Source organism: Balaenoptera acutorostrata, chromosome 6, assembly GCF_949987535.1.
Source record: "Balaenoptera acutorostrata chromosome 6, mBalAcu1.1, whole genome shotgun sequence".
Taxonomy (NCBI): domain Eukaryota; kingdom Metazoa; phylum Chordata; class Mammalia; order Artiodactyla; family Balaenopteridae; genus Balaenoptera; species Balaenoptera acutorostrata.
The window spans coordinates 121,138,384-121,158,971 of NC_080069.1; the positions used below are offsets into that span (position 1 = coordinate 121,138,384).

At 46.2% G+C, this 20,588-nt stretch overlaps 1 protein-coding gene across 3 annotated transcripts in view; it reads right to left on the reverse strand.

Annotated features, from left to right (window-relative positions):
• MED27 (mediator complex subunit 27) overlaps positions 1-20,588 on the reverse strand; it is a 205,634-nt gene that overhangs the window by 172,830 nt on the left and 12,216 nt on the right. Inside the window, exon 3 of one of the 3 annotated variants that reach the window (XM_007194468.3) lies at positions 3,039-3,141. The exons of the other annotated variants lie outside the window; for them this stretch is intronic. Coding sequence (XP_007194530.1) covers positions 3,070-3,141 — 72 coding nt within the window. The 3' untranslated portion in view covers positions 3,039-3,069. Of the gene's footprint in view, positions 1-3,038; positions 3,142-20,588 lie in introns of those variants that run through there. 3 annotated transcript variants of the gene reach the window in all.

Consider the following 20,588-nt stretch of genomic DNA (forward strand, 5'->3'; position numbering starts at 1 on the left):
ACATTCTTACTTAACAACTCGACTACGGGATAGAGGATCACCAAGTCACAAACACTGAGTGGCATAAACATGAAACAGACTGGAAGAGCCACGCAAAGCCTTTGAAAAAAAAACACTGAAACCACAACCCACTGAAGGCTGATCTGAACCCGCAGTCTAAAACCCAACAGGGTCGACTGCCTGCTAAAACAAAAATATCCATACTCTCCACAGAATTTAAACAGTTTCCTAACATAATAATGAAAATGTCTAGGATACAATCCAACATTACTTGGCATATAAATGATAAGGAAAATTTCAACTCAAATAGGTAAGGTAAACATACCACTACAAGATGACAGAGATGTTGGAATTTTCTGCCAAAGGCATTAAATGGCTATTATAAAAATGCTCCAACCCGTAAGGGCAAACACTCTTGAAATGAACAGAAAAATAGAAAGTCTCAACAAAGAAAGAGCAGATACAAAGAAGAGCTAAATGGAATTTTCAGAAGTGAAGAACAGAAACACACACACACACATATCTTAGACCACTTGGCACCTTTGCAGTAGTTTAACTGGTAACCTATGGTTTTATAATAAAGCCTGTCCAAATCCTGAAAAATAAAAAAATCCATACCCTTTGACCCAATAAACATACTTCAGGGGCTCTATTCTTAGAAAGTACTCCTAAGCAAAGATAAAACTTTGTGCATGAAGATGTTTATCCCATCAATATTTGTAACAGTGGTAAACTAAATGTCCAATCTAATAGGGAAATAGTATGGGAAACTATGGTACATGTCCTGAACAGAATATTATAGTTTTTAAAATTTAAATTTTCTGAATACTACAGAATAATGTTACAATATCATTAAAAAAAATTCTTGGGATATAATGGGAAACGGGGTGGGGGTAGTTTTGATTGTATATGAAGAATGAACACAACAAGGCTAAACACAAAAACAATTACCTAGGAAAAAAGACTAGAAGGAAAGAATATTAAAGTGTTAAAGGTGCTAAACTAAGTAAAGGGATTATAGATGACTTTTTTTCTTCTTTCTGCTTCTCTGTTTTTCAGATTAGGAAAATAAGCACATATTACTTTGAAAATAATAATTAACTACTTCCTGCCTCCCCCCAAATTTTCCCTATCTTGCACTCTCAACATGATCTCTCAAGATACTAAGTCACATTACAGATTTTCCAACCAAAATTATTCTCTCAGGATTGAAAAAAATGTTTCTTGAATGCAGGAATCTCAATTACTCTTGTTTCTAACCCTCCAGTCAAACACTTGGCAAGGAAAAATATTCCTACTGCTGATGGTTAATAAGTAATGTGAAATTATTCAGAACTACTCAAATCAGAACAGTCCTCCTTATTAGGAAAAAAATTTTTAATATGACACATTTGCAAGAACACCATTCCAAAGTAGCTTGGTCTCTATGGACAATTACAGAATGTCAAGCTGTCACACAGACGCCATTAATAACTAAACTGTTCTTTTGATTCCTCCTAACTTAAAGGTCCCCACCTTCCAAACTGTCAAGCAGGCCCCTTCCCTCCATCTGTTCTACTGTACCGGGCTTAACATGAAAGGCCAACAGCAGAACCCCTCTGGGCCCGTCATCCTGGCCCTTCAACCACATGGAGAAGCCAGCCCACTCTGTGGCCACGGTCTGTCCTTCATCCGACACCCTGGTTACGGGGGAGGGGAGCAGGGATTGGCAGCATGCTGGGGTCTCATCACTCACGTTACAATTTCCAGAAGCAAAGCAGACCGTTCCTAAATCACAGCCAATTAGCTGTGACTAATTTTCAGGCTAAAACATGCACACTGGGTTTCTGCCCTTTAAGCATTGGTGTAACTGCTTAGTTAATTAGAGATGTGCTGTTAAAAGCAAACAACACCAAAGGAGAGCACAGGGTCAACTCTGGTACCTGGGCAGTTTGGTATCTTCTTCTTCAATCTCCCTGAAATGTGATTAAGCATAACCTTTAAGAGTAGTGGATCACCAATCAATTCTGGTGCAACAACCTTGCATGGGACACAAGAGCGTGTCCTGTAGAGGGAGGAACCTACCATGGCAGCAGGGCCTAACCATCTCACTGTGCAGAAAAAGTTACCGAGATTTATCTCAATTGATTTTACTTGCAAGGAAAACACATCATAAAACTGCAGCCTCAGCAGGACACTAAAGGTCGGTCTTGGCTTCTTGAGGGATGAGCTTGATATCAATAGTTATTAGGACACATTCATACAAGATACACAGGAGAGATGGAAAGAAGATGCTGGTAATCTTACTTAATCCTGATGCGGCCCTAAGTCAGGCTCTGCAGACTGTGGGAAAAATCAAGGAGAAACTTCAGTATTCCTGAGATGAGATGCTGTGTGCATGTGCTCATCTCTGGAGCCAGAACGGCAGCAAGGTGGTGATTCTAGAGCCCCATGAGGGGAGACATTGTGCAAGGGGCTGGAAGACCACCAGCGTCGATGCTTCACTGCTCCTGCACTTCTCGGTGACAAGTTAGTGAGACCCGGTCCAGGGTCCAGCAGAGAGCTAGGCCGGCCCAACCAGGAAAATATACACAGTCACAGAACGTTGAGACCTGGACAGGACCTTACAACGAGAAAGGGCTGAGAAAGAAACGCAGCAATTCGAGCACTCAGCAGCTGATACTTAATTTCCGCTCCACCAACTGTCGACAAGGCAGGTTCCCAGAACCCCACGTTACCCTAACCACACATTCAATCCTCGGGAGAAGTAGAAAATTGAAAACACTGCCAGAAAGAAATGGAGACAATCCAAAGAGAGCAAGTAAAGGTAAAATTTCTTCAAAAGAAACCAGAGTTGGGATGTGTGTGTGTACACACAGGTTTTACACAGTTTTAAAATAAAGTTATTCCTTTTTCTTAAACCTAACACCACAAAGAGTTCTTGAGCCCAAGAAGTTGGAGGAATAAAATGTTTCTTACACTGTGGAACAGGCCTGATCATATTTATTACCGATTCAACAAACATCGGGGCATTACTTGTGATGTAATACAAACGGTACTTAACTATGAATCAGGAAACAAGGGGTCCAGTCACAAGCAGGTGACGTGCGAAAGCGTCCCAGAAGAGGTGAGGGCAGGTGGGCCTCTTGGGATAGGGAGGATCTGGGAAAAAGTGAGGAGAAAGGATGTCTCAGAAGAGGCACAGCATCAGCAAGAGGGAAATGTGGGATCCAAGTCGACAGAAGACTGACTAGTCTGCCTACAGGAGGGTGCACACAGGGCGACAGATGGGAAAGGCAGCCAGGGTGGGCTGCGGTTGGAACGCCGGGCTGAGGAGGGCAGGGGCCACCAATGGCTCACCGCCCAGGACATCGCCGTGGCAGGAAGGAGGTAGGCCGCAGGTGGCAATTTACAACCTGATTTGGGCTGTAAATGTCCAACAAGGGAAGTCACTGCAAGAGACAGGGTCCAGGCCCTGTCATATTCATGGGGAAGAGAACACTAGGAAGTCAATATAAATTACAGATGCGGAGTATCTTCCTTTGACAGTAAAAGATACTAACAGCAACAACTGTAGCAGAATGCCTTCAAAGGACTCTTAGGTTGGATTTCTCGCCGTTTCTCTGTAGGGAAGGCTCTGCCCGATAGCTCCCTGCAAGAAGCCCCTGCCTCTCACACAAGCCTCCCCGCTCCCCACCTAAAGAAGCCCCCCCCATCTGTCCCTAGCCTTTCATCCTGCTTTAGTGTGTCTTTAAAGCACTTCTTACTACCTGATGTTATTTATATTTTTTATTTGTACCCCTCTCAACCCCTACCGAGAATGAAAGCTCCATACAGGCAAGGACCTGAAGACTTTTTTCACTACTGTATTGACAACATCTAAGCATACAGTAGGCACTCAATACATATTGGATGAATGACTGAAAAGACTCAGTGATGGCCTCAATCAGCGTTTATCAATCATAACTTGCCCAAGGAAACCCCAGATTCAACACATACCTACATATACATATATATACGCATACAAACACCCCCCCATGCACATATACCTCACCCAACACACACATACCGCTGCCAACGCTCTAATCCATCTATCCTTTTCAACTGAAGTGTCAAGACAGTAGCGTTTATAATCGATTGTGAGATGCGTCCCAAATAATGTGTTCCCAGTAACAGTTAAAAGTACATGAGACTGTCAATTAGTTACTGGTAAACAGAGCAGATTCAAGGTTATCCCTCTAACATGTCTGCCACTCATTTGCATTTCAGTAAGCTTTCTCGAGTGGGAAAGAAAGGAGTAGAATTACAGCTGGCTGGTACATGGATTTCTGGAAGGATTAGCCCAAATGCCACATGTACTTCGTTCTAAAATCTGACAGTGTTGGGGAGAAGAGAGGGCTTGTCTTAGCCACAGACAGACACCCTTTAACTGAGGGTCCGCTTTCTTTCTCATCCTATCATTACAGTACTTTTCAAAGACCTATGCCATCTCTTGCCCACATCCCTGAGCCAGACATCAAGACTGTGGAAATATGCACAGTTAAATAAAAAGGAGGGTTATAGCACTGGTCTATATGGCCCAGAGTTCTTTCCAGCCTCTAGATCTGTGTCATCCCATATAGTGGCCACTGGCCACATGTGGCTACTTACATTAAATTTAAAAAAATTAAAAATGGAGTCCCTCAGTTACACTAGCCACACTCCAAGTTACATGTCAATAATACATGTTACATGTCAACAGTTACAGGAGTAACCTAGGGAATATTTCCATCATCACAGAAAGTGCTACTGGTGAGCACTGCTCTGGATTCCTAAAATGAGTATGTCACGTGCCACACGAACTGCAATGGAGAAGCCTAAAGGGCCCCTTCCCTTGCCACCTTAACCGTGACGGGGCATTCAGCTTATGATCAACTGTGCAAAAGAGGAACCATAAAATAAAACAAACTGTGGTCCAGGAAAAAGGGCAACAGGAGAGAGTAACAGGGCTACCATTCACTTTCTGACTTATTTTATACAGCCCTACCATTAGCTTGGCCGTGATACACGCAAGCTGCACACAGCAAAGCTGCCACAAGCAGAGATGGATGGCCACACAGAAAAGGGACCGTGAAGGAGGAAACCAGCATCAGCGAGTACCCGGATCTCTTGACTCCAGGAGAGTTGCCTTAAGACAGTTTTATTCTTTTACATTTCCTTTAAAAGGGGTCAGCTATTTGTCTACAAACTTCTGCTTCACAAGCAAAACCAAAACATCTTGGAGAAGGGCTGACATTTAATCTGCAAACAGTCCCTTTTTTGAGGTTTCATAATGAAAGACTAATTCCACACAGTGGCTATCTAGTAGTCATGCACTGTGTGTGTTTTTGAAATATACAATGGCTCTCAGGTTAAAGCCTAATAACTCTGCATGTAAGTAACATTTCAAAGGTAAGACTTAAATATACACACAATGAGAGAAAAAAAAAAATCTCTCCATAACAAAACCCAGTCAAACTGAGGAGCAGTGAGATTCTCCACACCACACTCCAGGTCAAGCGGAATTACTGCTCCATCCTGTTCTTTATGAATCGGCCCCTTAATAATTCCACGGAAAGGTGGCTCAGAAACCTGTTAGCTAGCTAGGCTATAAAGAAAAACACAGTAAGGAAAAGAAAGTAACAGGGCGGGAGGTGCTAATTTCTTTACACTAAGCACCAAAGATCTGAATACAGACGGGGGCTTGGGGGGAAGTGGGGGAAATAGGCAGGTTGGTTAGAGGAAAATGCTTCCTTCTTAAACACACGGACACGGACACTCTAGTGAGTGCTTACTACATGCCAAACCCTACAGGGAGTAATCCATAGATATTATCTCAATCCTCACAATAACTCAATGAGGAGGACACTATTACCCCAATTTACATGCAAAAACTGAGGCACAGAGACATTAAGCAACATGGCAGAAGTCACACAGCCAGGAAATGGCAGAAGCAGGCTATGAACCCAGAAAGCCAGGTTCTAGAACGCAAGTTTGAAACTCTGGTGCCACAATCCCGATGTTACTGCTCTGCTTCTCCTACTGTTCTTGTGTGCGTTATGTTCCAGGCAAACCAGTCGAGTCTCATTAGCAGAATACAGAGTTCACCAAAGTGTGTAAGATGGTGTCTACCAGCTGAGCCTTGGGCTGTCCCCAGGTGAACACTGTTTTTCACATTAGTAGCTCTGCATTACAATGTCTATTAGAAAACCCGTACATAATTAATCATTAAAGAAGTCAGAAAGTTTCCTTTTCGAAGAAAATATATTAAGGAAAAAAGTTAATCTATTTAAAAGGTATCAAGTAATCAAAAGTAAAAATGATATGGGAAGAAGAAGGTGGTATGGGAATCTCATTTTTTCAGATTGGCAAGTTCAGAAACCTAGTTTTTTTTTTTTTTTTTTTTTTAAGGATTTTCTTATTTATTTATTTATTTATTTATTTTTGGCTGTGTTGGGTCTTCGGTTCGTGCGAGGGCTTTCTCCAGTTGCGGCAAGCGGGGGCCACTCTTCATCGCGGTGCGGGGACCGCTCTTCATCGCGGTGCGCGGGCCTTTCTCCATCGTGGCCCCTCCCGTCGCGGGGCACAGGCTCCAGATGCGCAGGCTCAGCAATTGTGGCTCACGGGCCCAGCTGCTCCGCGGCATGTGGGATCTTCCCAGACCAGGGCTCGAACCCGTGTCCCCTGCATTAGCAGGCAGATTCTCAACCACTGCGCCACCAGGGAAGCCCAGAAACCTAGTTTTTTAGCACCTTAATTTTTTGTTTTTTTTTTTAACATTTGCTCACACTGCCCTTTCCACCTGGAATGTTCTTCCCATTTTCTTCCCCACCCTCCATGTCTGCCTGTCAAAAGCACAGACATCTTTCAGGGGCAGGTCAACACCGCCCGCCACCCCCCCGCTCCCAGTCTTCTTCAGGGTGTACTGACCAGGGTCGTCTCCTCCAAAAGACCCTCAGAGGCCCTCTGAGCCTTCCCGGTGTGGTTATGGCTCTCTGCTCTGTACCCCGCGGATGTGTCCTGCTCACCTCTCACTGCACCGGAAGCCTTGCGAAGGCGGGACCTGGTCTTCTCCAGGGCCCCGCAGGGTCCAGCACACAAAGCCCTCCAGAAACATTTCCTAAAGGATCGTGCTGGGGCTGTCCCGAGCATTCTCAGGAGACAAGATCAGGTACTCCTCACTTCCATCAACAAAGAAGAAAAGGCGCAAAAGAGCTATGTTCCAAATACTTCCTGAAACAGAAGACTCCGGCAGAAAGGTCGTGAGCCAAATCTATAAAGAACTGGAGATTATTTTTTCACTAATGCTCATCAAGTTTGATTGCAAGTCTGCGGGCCTAAACCAGGACTGAGCTTTTTGTAAGTCCTCCACAATGTGCCTCACCTTCTATGAGAACTTTATAAACAAAATACAGTAATTAACCTTGGGACCACTGAAAACCACATGTACAACCAGACAAAATTAATATTTACAAGACCAAACAGGACAGCAAAGACGATTAAACCAACAAGGATTTAGATGTGGGTCAACTCGGACTCCAAACCACGAATGAAACCTGCTGCTAAGATGCCTTCCGCCCACTCACAGCACCGCTAAGCTGCTTCCAAGACAGAACGTTAGGAAGGGGAAGGCATGGGGACGAATATGACACCAGTGGAGGGAGGACTCCTCATCATCCACCCGTTCACTGGGTCAATGGGGCAGCCAGGACCACTAAATCCACAGAGAGCGCAAAAGTCTCCTTTTAGTCAAGCCTCCATCACGACGCAATTGTAACGAGTAGTCCTGCTGAGAAAAGGAGCTATTTATTGAGCCCTTACTGTATGTCAGGCACCACTGTAAGTGCTGTAGGCATATGAATTCACAGAAGCCGCACACACCCCAGTGGGGAAGCTGTCACGGTTAGGCCCCCTTTGCAGATGAGGAAGCGTGGAGGGGCTCGTCGCTCACCCCCAGGACACCCAGGAAGGACTTGGCAGAGGGGCAGAGCTTGAAGCTGGCATCAGACAGAGCCCAAGTGCTCAATCATCGTGTCATATTCTGTGCACCTAGCTTTGCAGTTTTACCCTCAAACATAACTGACATAACATTCGCTCCCATTTCCACCATGGTAATTATGGCATATTGTCTATTTTATGCCTTCATTAAGTAACTTCATTAAGTAGGACAAATAATGGCAGTTTTTACAGCTCATTATTAGTCCTACAACACACACTGCTCCCGTGAGAAATAAAGATTAATCTTGCTACATCTGAACGGACTCCTGGTTGGGGCCGTCATGACAGGGAAAAGGAGGGGCAGACCTCAGCCGCATCAGTGGATGCCCTGGTCAATAATCAGACGGCGACCCATCCCCCATCCCAGCGATTACATGAGAACTGCTGGGTGAAAACATCACCAACTTCCAAGCAGGCTTGAGCCGTTTCAGAAAAGCAACTTTCTGACTTTCAGAGTAAGAGAGGAAGGTCCAGCCATGGTCCCCGAGTACTCATGACGTGCAGAGGAAGCTTCCGACTGGCTCAGCATGACTCCTTCCGCTAAGAACTGCCCGCCCCAACTCCATGGGCACGTTCATTGGACCAGAACAGACAGCTGACTCCAGATTCCCTCGTGGCAAGTGGAACTGCAAGGTTCTTCATCCAGCCCCTACTGCTCACATCAACTGAGGTGATGTAAACTCCAAGGCCATGAAGCTGTCTTGCTCGACCGAGTGCACCCATCTGCAGACGGAAAAGCCTGATGGAGACGCACAATGAGCCAGGGACAAGGGACCGTGAGGCCTAGAGTGCCGAGACAGGCAGAGGCACTGCTCTGGTTCCTGACATCCTTCCGGTTCTCAGTGCCATCCCCCTGGAAGCCCCGGCTCCATTTCCTGCCTGCTGGTCCCATAAAACACCCAATAAATGCCCCCCTTTTGCTTACTTTCCTTGAAACCAGATAAGCCTAGAAAAGGTAAAAGTAAACATTAGCCTGCGTCACGTGAGGTAATCCTCAGCCAACCCCATTAAGCAGGATTATTTAAAGTGCTGGGGCTTGTTTGGGTCTCATCCACCTCTAAGGGGAGAGAGAGGGGGTGGGATCATGGAAAGAGCCCCGGGCTCGGCCATCTCAGGGTTCAGGCAAGGCACCTGCCTTTGCACCAGCAAGCAAGCAGGGACCACCATGTTCAACTGGCCTGATCTGCAAGTCTCTGGGAGGTCCAAATGCGATCACGGATGGGACTCTGGGCTGTGCTCTGCTGTGAGCAATTTCTCCAGGAGTGCTAGGTGTGCCTTAAAGAGGGAACACAGAGCTGGGCACTTAAATATTCTCCTGCGTTTGTAGCCAGTTTCCTTCTGCCTAAAATAATCAGGGATAACTCAGGTGGGACCTCAGTAAACTTCATTTTCTCTAGGATAAATATAAGCACGTGGCAAAGCCAATGGGAAGCCAAAATTTCAATTTCTCAGATATTAAATTAGCCAGTGACTAGAAAATTCTGCATATATCTGGGATTTTCTAGCAGGTGGTCCTAAACATTACTCATCAAAGCGAAAAGACTCCCTGAGTTTAGGACTCATAAGCCCCTTGAAGGCAGAAAACCAAGTTTATCTTTCTTCAAGATGCTGAATAATCGATGTCCCCCTCCACTTTCTCAGCCCCTCCTTGACAACAAGGATGAAGTTGTCACCACTATGGCTTCCAGTGAGGCAACAAATACAATGGAATATTCTGTGCTCAAGGGAAAAAATATGAAAAGTGACAATCCTATTTTTTTTAACATTAAGAATTTTATGAGACTTAGCCACCAGCTTAAAAGTAAAATCCTAATATCAGGCTGAATGAAATATGTTGATCATATGAGATCATTCAAAAGTCATACATAAAAAGCATGATACAATATGCATTATAAGGATTCCGGTCCCCTCTTCCTACTGCACAGAGAGGCAAAGTGCATTACTTTTTTTTTTAAGCAACTGGAAGGTCATGTAAAGGACACTGACAAAAATGTCTGGGCCCTCCAAATCCACATCTCTACAACTTCAATGAAAATGCATCAAAAGTTAAGGATTTTGTAACCAGTTCCATTATCAATATACCATATTTCATTTATTCTAAAACCTTCTGACATCAAGATGCATCTGAAAATTCTCTTTGGCAGCGCTCTTTCTCGGTGGTACATAACGTAATGATGTGTCTTACAATCAACGGCATCTCACAGTCAATAAAACAGAAGCTATTTGGTGAAGGCGCCACCCCTCACAATTCACACCACCTTCCCAACCCTGAAAAGCACTAACAAACCCACAAACTCTAGCCGCATTCTGGAAATCCCGTTTTATCTGAAAGGATGAAGCAACAGCAGTGGCTAGATGTCCTCACTACATAAGAGAGAAATGAAACGTTAACTCCCATGCAAGGATCCGAGAGAACAGTTCTCCACAAGTCAAACAAGACCTCTGGGATCAGAAGCCAAACAAGTGTTTTTCCTTTCTTAAAAGCTTCTAACTAGAGTGTTCACTTTGGAGAGAGGCTTGTATCTCAGGGAGGGTAGGAGGGCAAAGAATTACCCTCAGAGTGACTTCAGTGAAGAGCTTACAGACCAGCATGGGGCTCGGTTCAAGGGAGACAAGCTTCAAGTTTAAACAGTAATTTGTGCATAATTATCCTCACAGGTTGATACAAGATAGTTAGATTAAATAAATTAATCAAAGTACAAATTGTGCTGGCAAGCTCCAGCGTCTGGCTTCTCCTAAGGCCAACCTGCCAGCAGCACCAGGGCTGCGTTTCACAGCCCCCAAATCGGAGCTGGCAGGTGACGGGGGCAGAAGAGAGCCAGTCACACTCCCAAGCAGGGGAGCCAAGGTGGCAATCAGAGGGGCGGGCGGAGGGAGGGCTCCGCTGAGCTGTAACAGTGGAAGCCTTAAACACAAGATCCATTACAGCCTGAACACCCACAGCCATTTACACACCACGGTTGGAAATAAATCCTCGGGAAAGCAAAGATCAAGGGGAAGCAGCCATTAATACGCCTTGCCTGAAGCCCAGCTCAAGCCAGATCTCTTGTCTGCCAAGAGGTGTGACCGGAACGCTCTCTTTCTCTCACCCGACCCCCTCACTTGGAAGTCAGGTTATTATCAATATATTAGGATCAATGCTAATCTACTTCATTAGCATACTCCTAAGAACTAACATTTATTGAGCCCTGGGTGAAGTTCTTTACTTAATGCTGGTAACCCAAGGAGGTAAAAACTATTATGATTCCCATTTAAAAGATGTGGAAACTGAGACTCAAGGACCAAGGGACCTGCCCAAGGTCACCCAGTGAACAAACCACAGAGCCTGGGATCAATCTAGATACATAGCTGCACTGTCAGGGGAGGAGAGGACGTTCAAGGTAGAAAAAATATTAACAAAGGAACGAAAACTGTTTCCATTTCTTTGTAAAAGAATAATTGATTTGCATGAACATGATCCCATGTGTAGAGATTCATGGTAGAATTAGTAAGCGGGTCCCTGCTATGAGGTGAAGTAGCAGCGACACACAATCTGGCAGAAACACAAACCCATGGCCACCGGCAGATAGACGCAGCCCAAAGAAGCTGGGTCAAAGGAACAAGGGAGAAGAGTTGACAGAAAAGTGGTAAAACACCACCTTGATCTTTTCGGCTGTCAGCTCCATCTATACCCATCAAGCCAACTGATAAACATCTTTCTTTGCAGTTGGTGGGAGAACAAGGACACAGGGACAGCATCTGTTGCTGCCCTCCGACTGGGACCCCTGCACAGTCCCATTCAATGGCCACGTCTCTCTGGAACCTGCATCAGAGTGTCACCCTTTCTGAGCTTCTCTGCAGGAAACCCTTTACACTCTCCACCCAGCACACTCCATTACTCAGCTTCCAAATTCAACTTTCAAACAAACTGTCTCAAACATCTCCTATTTTCTTTCAGAAGAAGGCATGCAAGAGTTTTGCCTTTGTGTCCTGTCACCCCACAAGTAGCTCCAGATAATACAGTCACCCCTCCTCTACAAAGGACTGATACAAGACTCTTTCTGCAACACTGAAAGATACTTTAGGAAAGAAAGCACAGGCAGGAGGAGAGGGACCACGGGAAGGAGGGACAAGGAATGGGTAAACCCGTGAGGGATGGAGGCTGAACCTGGACTCTGGGAAGAAGTCCTCAAACCACAAAGTGAGCCAAGGCTAAAAAGACTGAGGGCGCCTGGTTCACAGCACACTCCTGCAGCCCTGCCCCCCAGGGTTCTAGGGCTTGGCTTCGGGAGGGTCTGTCCAGCCCACCGCAGTTAGAGCTGGAGGTGAGGTTGTAGACATAAAAATAACAATACTCCTGGGGACTTCCCTGGTGGTCCAGTGAGTAAGACTCTGCACTCCCAACGAAGGGGGACTGGGTTCGACCTCTGGTCGGGAAACTAGATCCTGCATGCATGCTGCAACTAAGAGTCCACATGCCGCAACGAAGATCCCTCGTGCCACAACTAAGACCTGGCGCAGCCTAAATAAATAAATTTAAAAAAATAAAATAAAAAAATAACGGGCTTCCCTGGTGGCGCAGTGGTTGAGAATCTGCCTGCCAATGCAGGGGACACAGGTTCGAGTCCTGATCTGGGAAGATCCCACATGCCGCGGAGCAACTAGGCCCGTGAGCCACAACTACTGAGCCTGCGCGTCTGCAGCCTGTGCTCCACAACAAGAGAGGCCGCGACAGTGAGAGGCCCACGCACTGCGATGAAGAGTGGCCCCCGCTCGCCGCAACTAGAGAAAGCCCTCGCACAGAAATGAAGACCCAACACACCCCAAAATAAATAAATAAATTAATTAATTAATTTAAAAAAAAAACAAAAAAAAACCAATGCTCCTAGACCTCTTGATGTTTGTTACAAGACTGTGCTTTTTATACTTATGCTGGTAGTAGGTTGCAAATGAAGTTTGATGTGGCAGACTTTTAAACTATATTGTTTTAGCTTGAATATTCTATACTTTTTTTGTTTTTTTATAAATTTATTTATTTATTTATTTTTGGCTGCATTCGGTCTTCGTTGCTGCACGTGGGCTTTCTCTAGTTGCGGCGAGTGGGAGCTACTCTTCGTTGTGGTGCACAGGCTTCTTTCTCACTGCGGTGGCTTCTCTTGCTGCGGAGCACGGGCTCTAGGTGCACAGGCTTCAGTAGTTGTGGCACGTGGGCTTCAGTAGTTGTGGCACGCGGGCTCAGTAGTTGTGGCTCGCGACTCCAGAGCGCAGGCTCAGTAGTTGTGGCGCACGGGCTTAGCTGCTCCGCGGCATGTGGGATCTTCCCAGACCTGGGATCGAACCCGTGTCCCCTGCATTGGCAGGCAGATTCTTAACCAATGAGCCACCAGGAAAGTCCCTGAATATTCTATAATAAGCTTTTATAAAGTATAACATGCTAAGTCACTACAAAATTTGTTGTATTATAAGAAGGGTGTAAATAGTTTATTAATAAAATGCTTTGTATGAAAATTTAAAAGAAAAAGAAAAAACCAGTACTTCTTTCTCTGTGGCAGTGGTTCTTGAGCTTGTGGGGGCCACAGACCCCTGAAAGGATCTTGAGGAAAGCTGAGGATTATTCTCCTGAAAAATGGACCTACATACATTCATGACCCAACGGAAGTCTGACCGCAGACCCCAAATTAAGGACTCTTACCTTTTGTGAGATACTTTTTGATGACATATATTTTATCAAACAAAAACAGGCAAGCAGCAGTCAGGGTGGGAGGGAGTGGACAACCGACAGGCACAGAATATATATAATATAATTCAATGCCCCCTCCAATCAAATGCTTAAATTATTTCTATGACATCTCGGCCACATGCCAGCAGAAGCCGTAGGAATGCATGAGTACTGTTGTGATGACCAAGATCAGAGATCATTTCTACGGTCCTGAAGCTTTGGGGAGCTAAGTTATGTTTTAGCAACTCAAATTTAAAGATGACAACAACAACAACAAAACCCTGAAAATATGACATAATATAGTTAAATTAGGGAATTACAATTCACATAAGAAATTCTCCTTTGCCAGCCCACATATATATTTAAAATGAGATTACAGACAATGACCTTTGTGACTTATAAAAATGCTCGGGGTCACAGATCTCATAGACAGTTAGTAAACTTTTGGAAGTTTCTATCCAAAGATTTTACCTAAAAGAAGAGCCATTTTCTAACAACACCCCCGTTATAAAGACACCACCACGTTCTCCAAACAGAAAGCAGTTGCCCTGCATCTGTGCCATTGAGACAGCAAAGGCACACTAGAGAATAAAAGGATCTGAAGTCAGATGATCCGTGCCTCTTCCCGGCCATTTACAACCCACTGGCCTGGGGCAGGTCTCTTAACTTTTAGGAATCTGAGCTCCCTCTTCAGTAAAATAAGGCTAACAGGCAGAGTTATGATGATGATGATGATGACAGTGACAATAACGATGGTAACTAACACATACCAGCCCTCTTCGGAGCCCCTCGCATATACGAAGCTTTTGATCTTCACAACAGCCCTGAGGGAGATACTGTCATCAACCTCATTTTACAGACCAGAGAACAGGAGTAAGTTGCCCAAGGTCACAAGTAGTAAAGAGAAGAAGCAGGACTTGAACCCAGGCAGGCAATCTGGTCCCAGAGCTCCTGCTTTTAATGCCACGCTACACAGCCTCTCCGGCTGGATGAGATGATGAACGCTTCCACACTTTAGAAACTGTAAAGTGCTGAAACAGGGACTTCCCCGGTTGCCCAGTGGTTAGGACTCCACACTTCCCCTGCCGAGGGCCCGGGTTCGATCCCTAGTTGGAGAACTAAGATCCTGCAAGCCGCGCAGCACAGCCAAAAAAATAAAAAATAAAAAAATAAAGTACTGAAATACAGTATAAGACACTTCTGTAACGTTCACTGTCTCCTTTCTTTGCCCTTTTCATATCTGCCTCAAAATAAGATAATCTGCCTTCTGTTTGTATCCCCAAACTAGTTAAAAAAAAAAAAAAAAAAAACTTAATATGCATTATCCTTCAGTAAGTCAGGCCGTGAGTGGAATGCACAAACCAAATAAAGACATCTCAGCAGCTGTGCACCGAGGAAATAGAGCGGCTAAGAGTCACCTCCTACCCAAACATCAAGAAAAGTGGGACCTGGAACCCTACAACCCCACCTTCCCCCTCAAAAACACGTCACTGGAATTTTAATATTGACTTCAAAGACAAGGAAGCTACTTGGTTAACTCAAAGTGTTTTGTTGGCTTGTCTTCTTCTGTTGGGCCTCGCTAGACACTGGAAACAGCCTGGTGAACAGGCGGGCAGCGCCCCTGTCCCCTGTCCCTTGTCCCCTGCCCCAGCTACCGGTACTTACAGCCCATCGCGAATCACGCCACGATGCTGGCAAGGGGGACTGCGGGAGTACAGGGGGGTTACCTCACCCTGACTGGGGGAGTTGGAAAAGACTCTCCCGAGTATGTGACCATATACAAATATGGAAAAATAAAGTGAGAGAATATTAGCCAAACAAAAAGAGGGGTGGGGCCTGTTCAAATAGGCCACTTCAACAGCAGGAGGGCAGGAGGGCATGCAGGTTGAGTACGGAGCTGGGGTACCATGTGAGCCAGACCGTTACCAGCTACATTACAGAGTCTGTCTTCATCCTGAGCACAAGAAGAAATCATCACCATATTTTAAGCAGGAGACTTGTGAGATCAAACTTGCACATTTAAAGATCACTGATGCTATGTGGGGAGAGACAGGAGGTGGTGAGACAGGGAGGCCAGTTAGGAGGCTTCTGCAAATGTCCTGGCTATGAGAGAAGATGCCCTGAAGGAGGGTGGGAGTATTCGCTCATCCATTTAGCAGCAAACACTTACTAAGCGCACGCCAAGCACTAGAAGCCATGGTTCGACCCCAGTGCTGGAGGTGTAAAGGTCCAGTGCAGCTGATGTGCAGAGGGAGTGAAATCCAGGAGGCAGGGATGCTGCCTGATTGATTTTGCTGGTTGTCCTTAACCCACCCCAGAGCCGGTGTTTCCAGCACTCCCCTGGCCATCAGCTCCCAAGTCCCCAACTCCCTACGAGGCTGGCCTTATCTGATGAGTGGGAGTAGAAGGTGGAGGTACAGTCGTTGGGAACTGCCCTCCAGACCCCACCGGGGTGCAGATATTGTCAATGTGCCTTTAGGATCAACAACAAACTGGAGGCTTACGAGAGCCCTTTCCCATCTTGTGACTCATCAGAATAAAGCAACTCCACCCTCTGCGAACCAAAAGCTCTGAAAACCTTCCTCAAAAGCCATACGTGCCCATCACTTTGTGACTGAGAAGGACAACACTTCACAATTCGGAGGACGTCTCAACAGGAAAGGCAACATTCCCCACAAGACATCTTACTGGGAAATTACCACACTCCGGTTCTATAAGCTGAGGTCCCCAAGCACGGCATTTTGGCCGAGGATTCCAATGAACTGCCAGCAGGATAATGTGGTGACGCTCTCTGAGCTACTGTGAAAATGCATTAAAATCTCAATGTTTGAGCTCATCCAAGCAATTAAAATGAACACGGACTGCTCTGTTTTAGACTGGGAAAAACAAGGATAGGAGAGCGTTGGCCTCTATAATCCTCTGAGGTTTCGTGGAACATTTTAAAGGCATTTAGATAGCACCTTTGCTATCCAAACCAAGCTGACGGTAATCTAGTTAACCAGCAACGTCTCCACTGGCTCAAATTAAGTGTTATGGGGGAGAGGGCATGGCGGACGGGAACTTGCAGCGCTGAAAGGAAACGCGTACCCACCAAGGGCTTCCTCTGTGCTGGCCCCGCGCTAAGAGCATTACCTGCCCAGAAAAATAAGTGTCTTCACACGCATTTTTCAGGTGAAGAGGACGAAATTTGGACAGGAACTATATAACACACGGAAACCATCGCAGTGATCTTCACAGGAAAGAAAATACAATTCCACCTGATCACTAAACAAAACTCTTCAACGGCTGCCTCATCATTTTCTGCTCACTAAGAAACAGAGGTCGAGAATTCACTTTATCTTGAAACCCGGGTGGTTCAAATTCTCATCACAAACACCATGGATGTTGTAGGATTTTGAATCAACTCATTCTCTGGGAAACATATTGAATTATCAAGTGTGATTTTAAATAGCGAGCTAGTGGCCAGGGAACAGGAGAGGACACAGTACAGGCGGCAGGCCCCAGCTCGCCCCTGGTAAGACACTGAAGTCAGTGCACAGGGCCAATCTCACCCACAGGCAAAATCAGCCTTCAGGGCTCCAGGTATTTAAATGAAATTTAAACAGACCCCTTCGCTGGGAATTCCCTGGCGGTCCAGTGGTTAGGACTCGGCACTTTCACCGCCAGGGCCCGGGTTCAATCCCTGGTCGGGGAATTAAAATCAAGCAAGCCCCATGGTGAGGCCAAAAAAAATAAAAATGAAAATAAACAGACCCATTGACAAATAAGAGAGAATAACAAATGTGTAGCACCCTTTGTAGTCGCTAATCCATATCAAAAAAAACACATGGAGAGTCCTTTTAGGACAGAAACAGGTCAGGTCTCATGTCAACGGTGGCAACAAAGTCAGTACTCTGTTTTTTTTGCCTTTGGACACAAATATAAGATATATATTTAGTGTCCTCTTAAAATCAATGAAAACCCCTTAAAACAAGCACAACCTGGGACTTCCCTGGTGATGCAGTGGTTAAGAATCCGCCTGCCAATGCAGGGGACACAGGTTTGAGCCCCGGTCTGGGAAGATCCTACATGCCACAGAGCAACTAAGCCCGTGCACCACAACTACAGAGCCTGCGCTCTAGAGCCCACGAGCCACAACTACTGAGCCCATGTGCTGCAACTACTGAAGCCCATGCGCCTAGAGCCCGTGTTCCGCAACAAGAGAGGCCACCACAATGAGAAGCCCGTGCACCGCAACGAAGAGTAGCCCCCGCTCGCCACAACTAGAGAAAGCCTGTGCGCAGCAACGAAGACCCAACGCAGCCAAAAATAAATAAAAAATAAAAATAAATAAATTTATTAAAAAAGAAAAGAGAAGAAAAAACAAGCACAACCTTAGGCTACAGCAGAATATGGGCAAACTGGTGACATGCCAAGGGCAAACAAACCAGAAAAGTGTGTATTACAGCAATAAATTTGCATTTGCGTTAAGCACAAAACAGAATTAAAATGCACCAAACTATAAAAACAGGATGATATTTAAGATCTCAGGAGTGCAAGACAAAATTTCCTTTATGTTCAGGCCCTGTTCTAGATAAGTTGCAGGTGTCAATTAAGTCACCCAGCGCCCTATCAGTTATGTTCCTTTCTGACAGTAAAGACAGGTAAACTGAGGCATAGAAAGGCCACTGATTAAGGGGGAAAAAAGACCAATAGTGGAGTCAAGAATTATTATTAAAATCATGTGCTTTGGGCATGTTGATCAAGTTAGTGAACTGGATATATGCTAAGTTCCAGGAAGATGGGAACTGATCAGTTTCATTCACTGTGTCTAGAACAGTGCCTGCAACATAGTAGATGCCCAATAAACACGTGTTCAATAGATGGATTAGATATTTCTTAGCAAACAGCACACTACTCAAAAGCAGTTTGGAAATTAATATGATTGAGCATTTTATACCAAATGCAACCACTTTCCCACATATGAATGCATGCACACACTCAAAACCTGCAGACTCTCTCGCTTCCAAATCTACTGTGTATGGTCATGAGAAGAGCGCCAAGCCCAAATGCTCAGTGGCAGCAACTACTAATAAGTGATCGATAATTCGAGAAGCCTACTGACTGAAAATCATGATGGTACGATGTAACCCTCTAACCCTAAAACACACAGAAACATCCAAACGGGGAAAAAATAAGAGCAACTGGCATCCCATGAACCCACTGGAGGACTAAGTACAATTCCTGTTAAAAAGGGGAAAAGGGCTTCCCTGGTGGCGCAGTGGTTGAGAATCTGCCTGCCGATGCAGGGGACACGGGTTCGAGCCCTGGTCTGGGAAGATCCCACATGCCACGGAGCAGCTGGGCCCGTGAGCCACAACTACTGAGCCTGCGTGTCTGGAGCCTGTGCCCCGCAACGGGAGGGGCCGCGATAGTGAAAGGCCCACGCACCGCGATGAGGAGCGGTCCCCGCACCGCGATGAGGAGTGGCCCCCACTTGCCGCAACTAGAGAAAGCCCTCGCACGAACCGAAGACCCAACACAGTCAAAAATGAATAAATAAATAAATAAATAAATAAAGTAGCTATAAGAGCACCCAAGCCCTTACATTTAAAAAAAAAAAAAAAAAGGGGGAAAAGTGGGCAGGGGGCTTATCTTTACACAGTCATCCCTGGAGTCCCCACCCACGCCAGGAAGGGGATAAGAGGCTCCAAGGCAGTACCTTTCTTTTCATGACATGCCCAGCAAATATGTCAGTTAGTTGCTAAGATCCCAACTTCTCATACCATACTTCTCACATTGGAAATTAAAGCAGATGAGGGTACCTGCCTCTCTGAATCTGCGGGGCCTGGGGCTGCTCTGCTCATGGAGGTCAAGGCAATTGCCCTGAGCCACATTCATGCCTGGGCTGGGCCCCGCGCAGTGTCGGTCTGTGCACAGACTGCAGCTGTCAATGGGTCACACCCACCCCCATGGTTCCCTCTGATACGGCATGTGGACTGACCACTGCTGCTGCTTCACTGACAGGGGCATCAGCAGACACAAAACCACAGGCAAATGGTGATATTTTAATGGGCTTCAACAGCGAGAGAAACCTCTCTGCTTGCCTGGACATCCGGATGACACTCCCTTTTCAGGCTACCGAACACCGCGGGTCCCAGTTAGAGGGCTGGCGGTGTGGCCCTTGGACAAGTCACTCTCTCTATAAAAGGAGGGGCGCTGCCCCACCTGATCGTCCCCTTGAGATCTAACACTTGGCCAGAGGAGACACAGCGCCTGGAGTCTGTTTGGAAATATGGGGAGGGGTTGGGGGGGCTCAATTACAAGTGTCTACTGTGTCCCCGACGGGAGGCCTTCAAAGTGACACCAGAGCCCCAACCCTCAAGGACAGGGGACGGACCCGGAGGGCGAGCAGCTGCGGCAGTGCCATCAGTGCAGCTGCTGAAAGCCTGTGGGGAAACACAGACCAGACCAGCTCTGCCTGGTCATTCTGGAGGCCTCTCTGCAACAGCGCTTTAATCTCTGGGCTCCTCCCAGAGGAACCGGGCTGCGTCTAGCGGAGCAGCCACGAACGAAGCTAGAGATTTCAGAAAGAGCCTCCAATCCACAGGGTTGAGGCAAGGTTGACGGTGCAACAAGCTACTGACTTGCCGGAACCTACTAGATGAGTATACTGTCCCCGGGGGGAGTGAGGGTCTTGGGAGTTTCGGTCACTTGGTCAAGTCAGCGAGGAAAAGCAGCAGGCCGAGCAGAGCCCCGGCCCAGGGAGCACCGCAAGCAGCTCCTGAGAGGCTGCTGGAGCCTCCCAAACAAACATGTGACTGCTGCAAAAGAAGGCGAATGCTGACGGCACAGGACCGCACAGGACCCACGGGCGGAACTCCTAAGCCCAGCCCAGAGGTCCTTAAGATTAGGG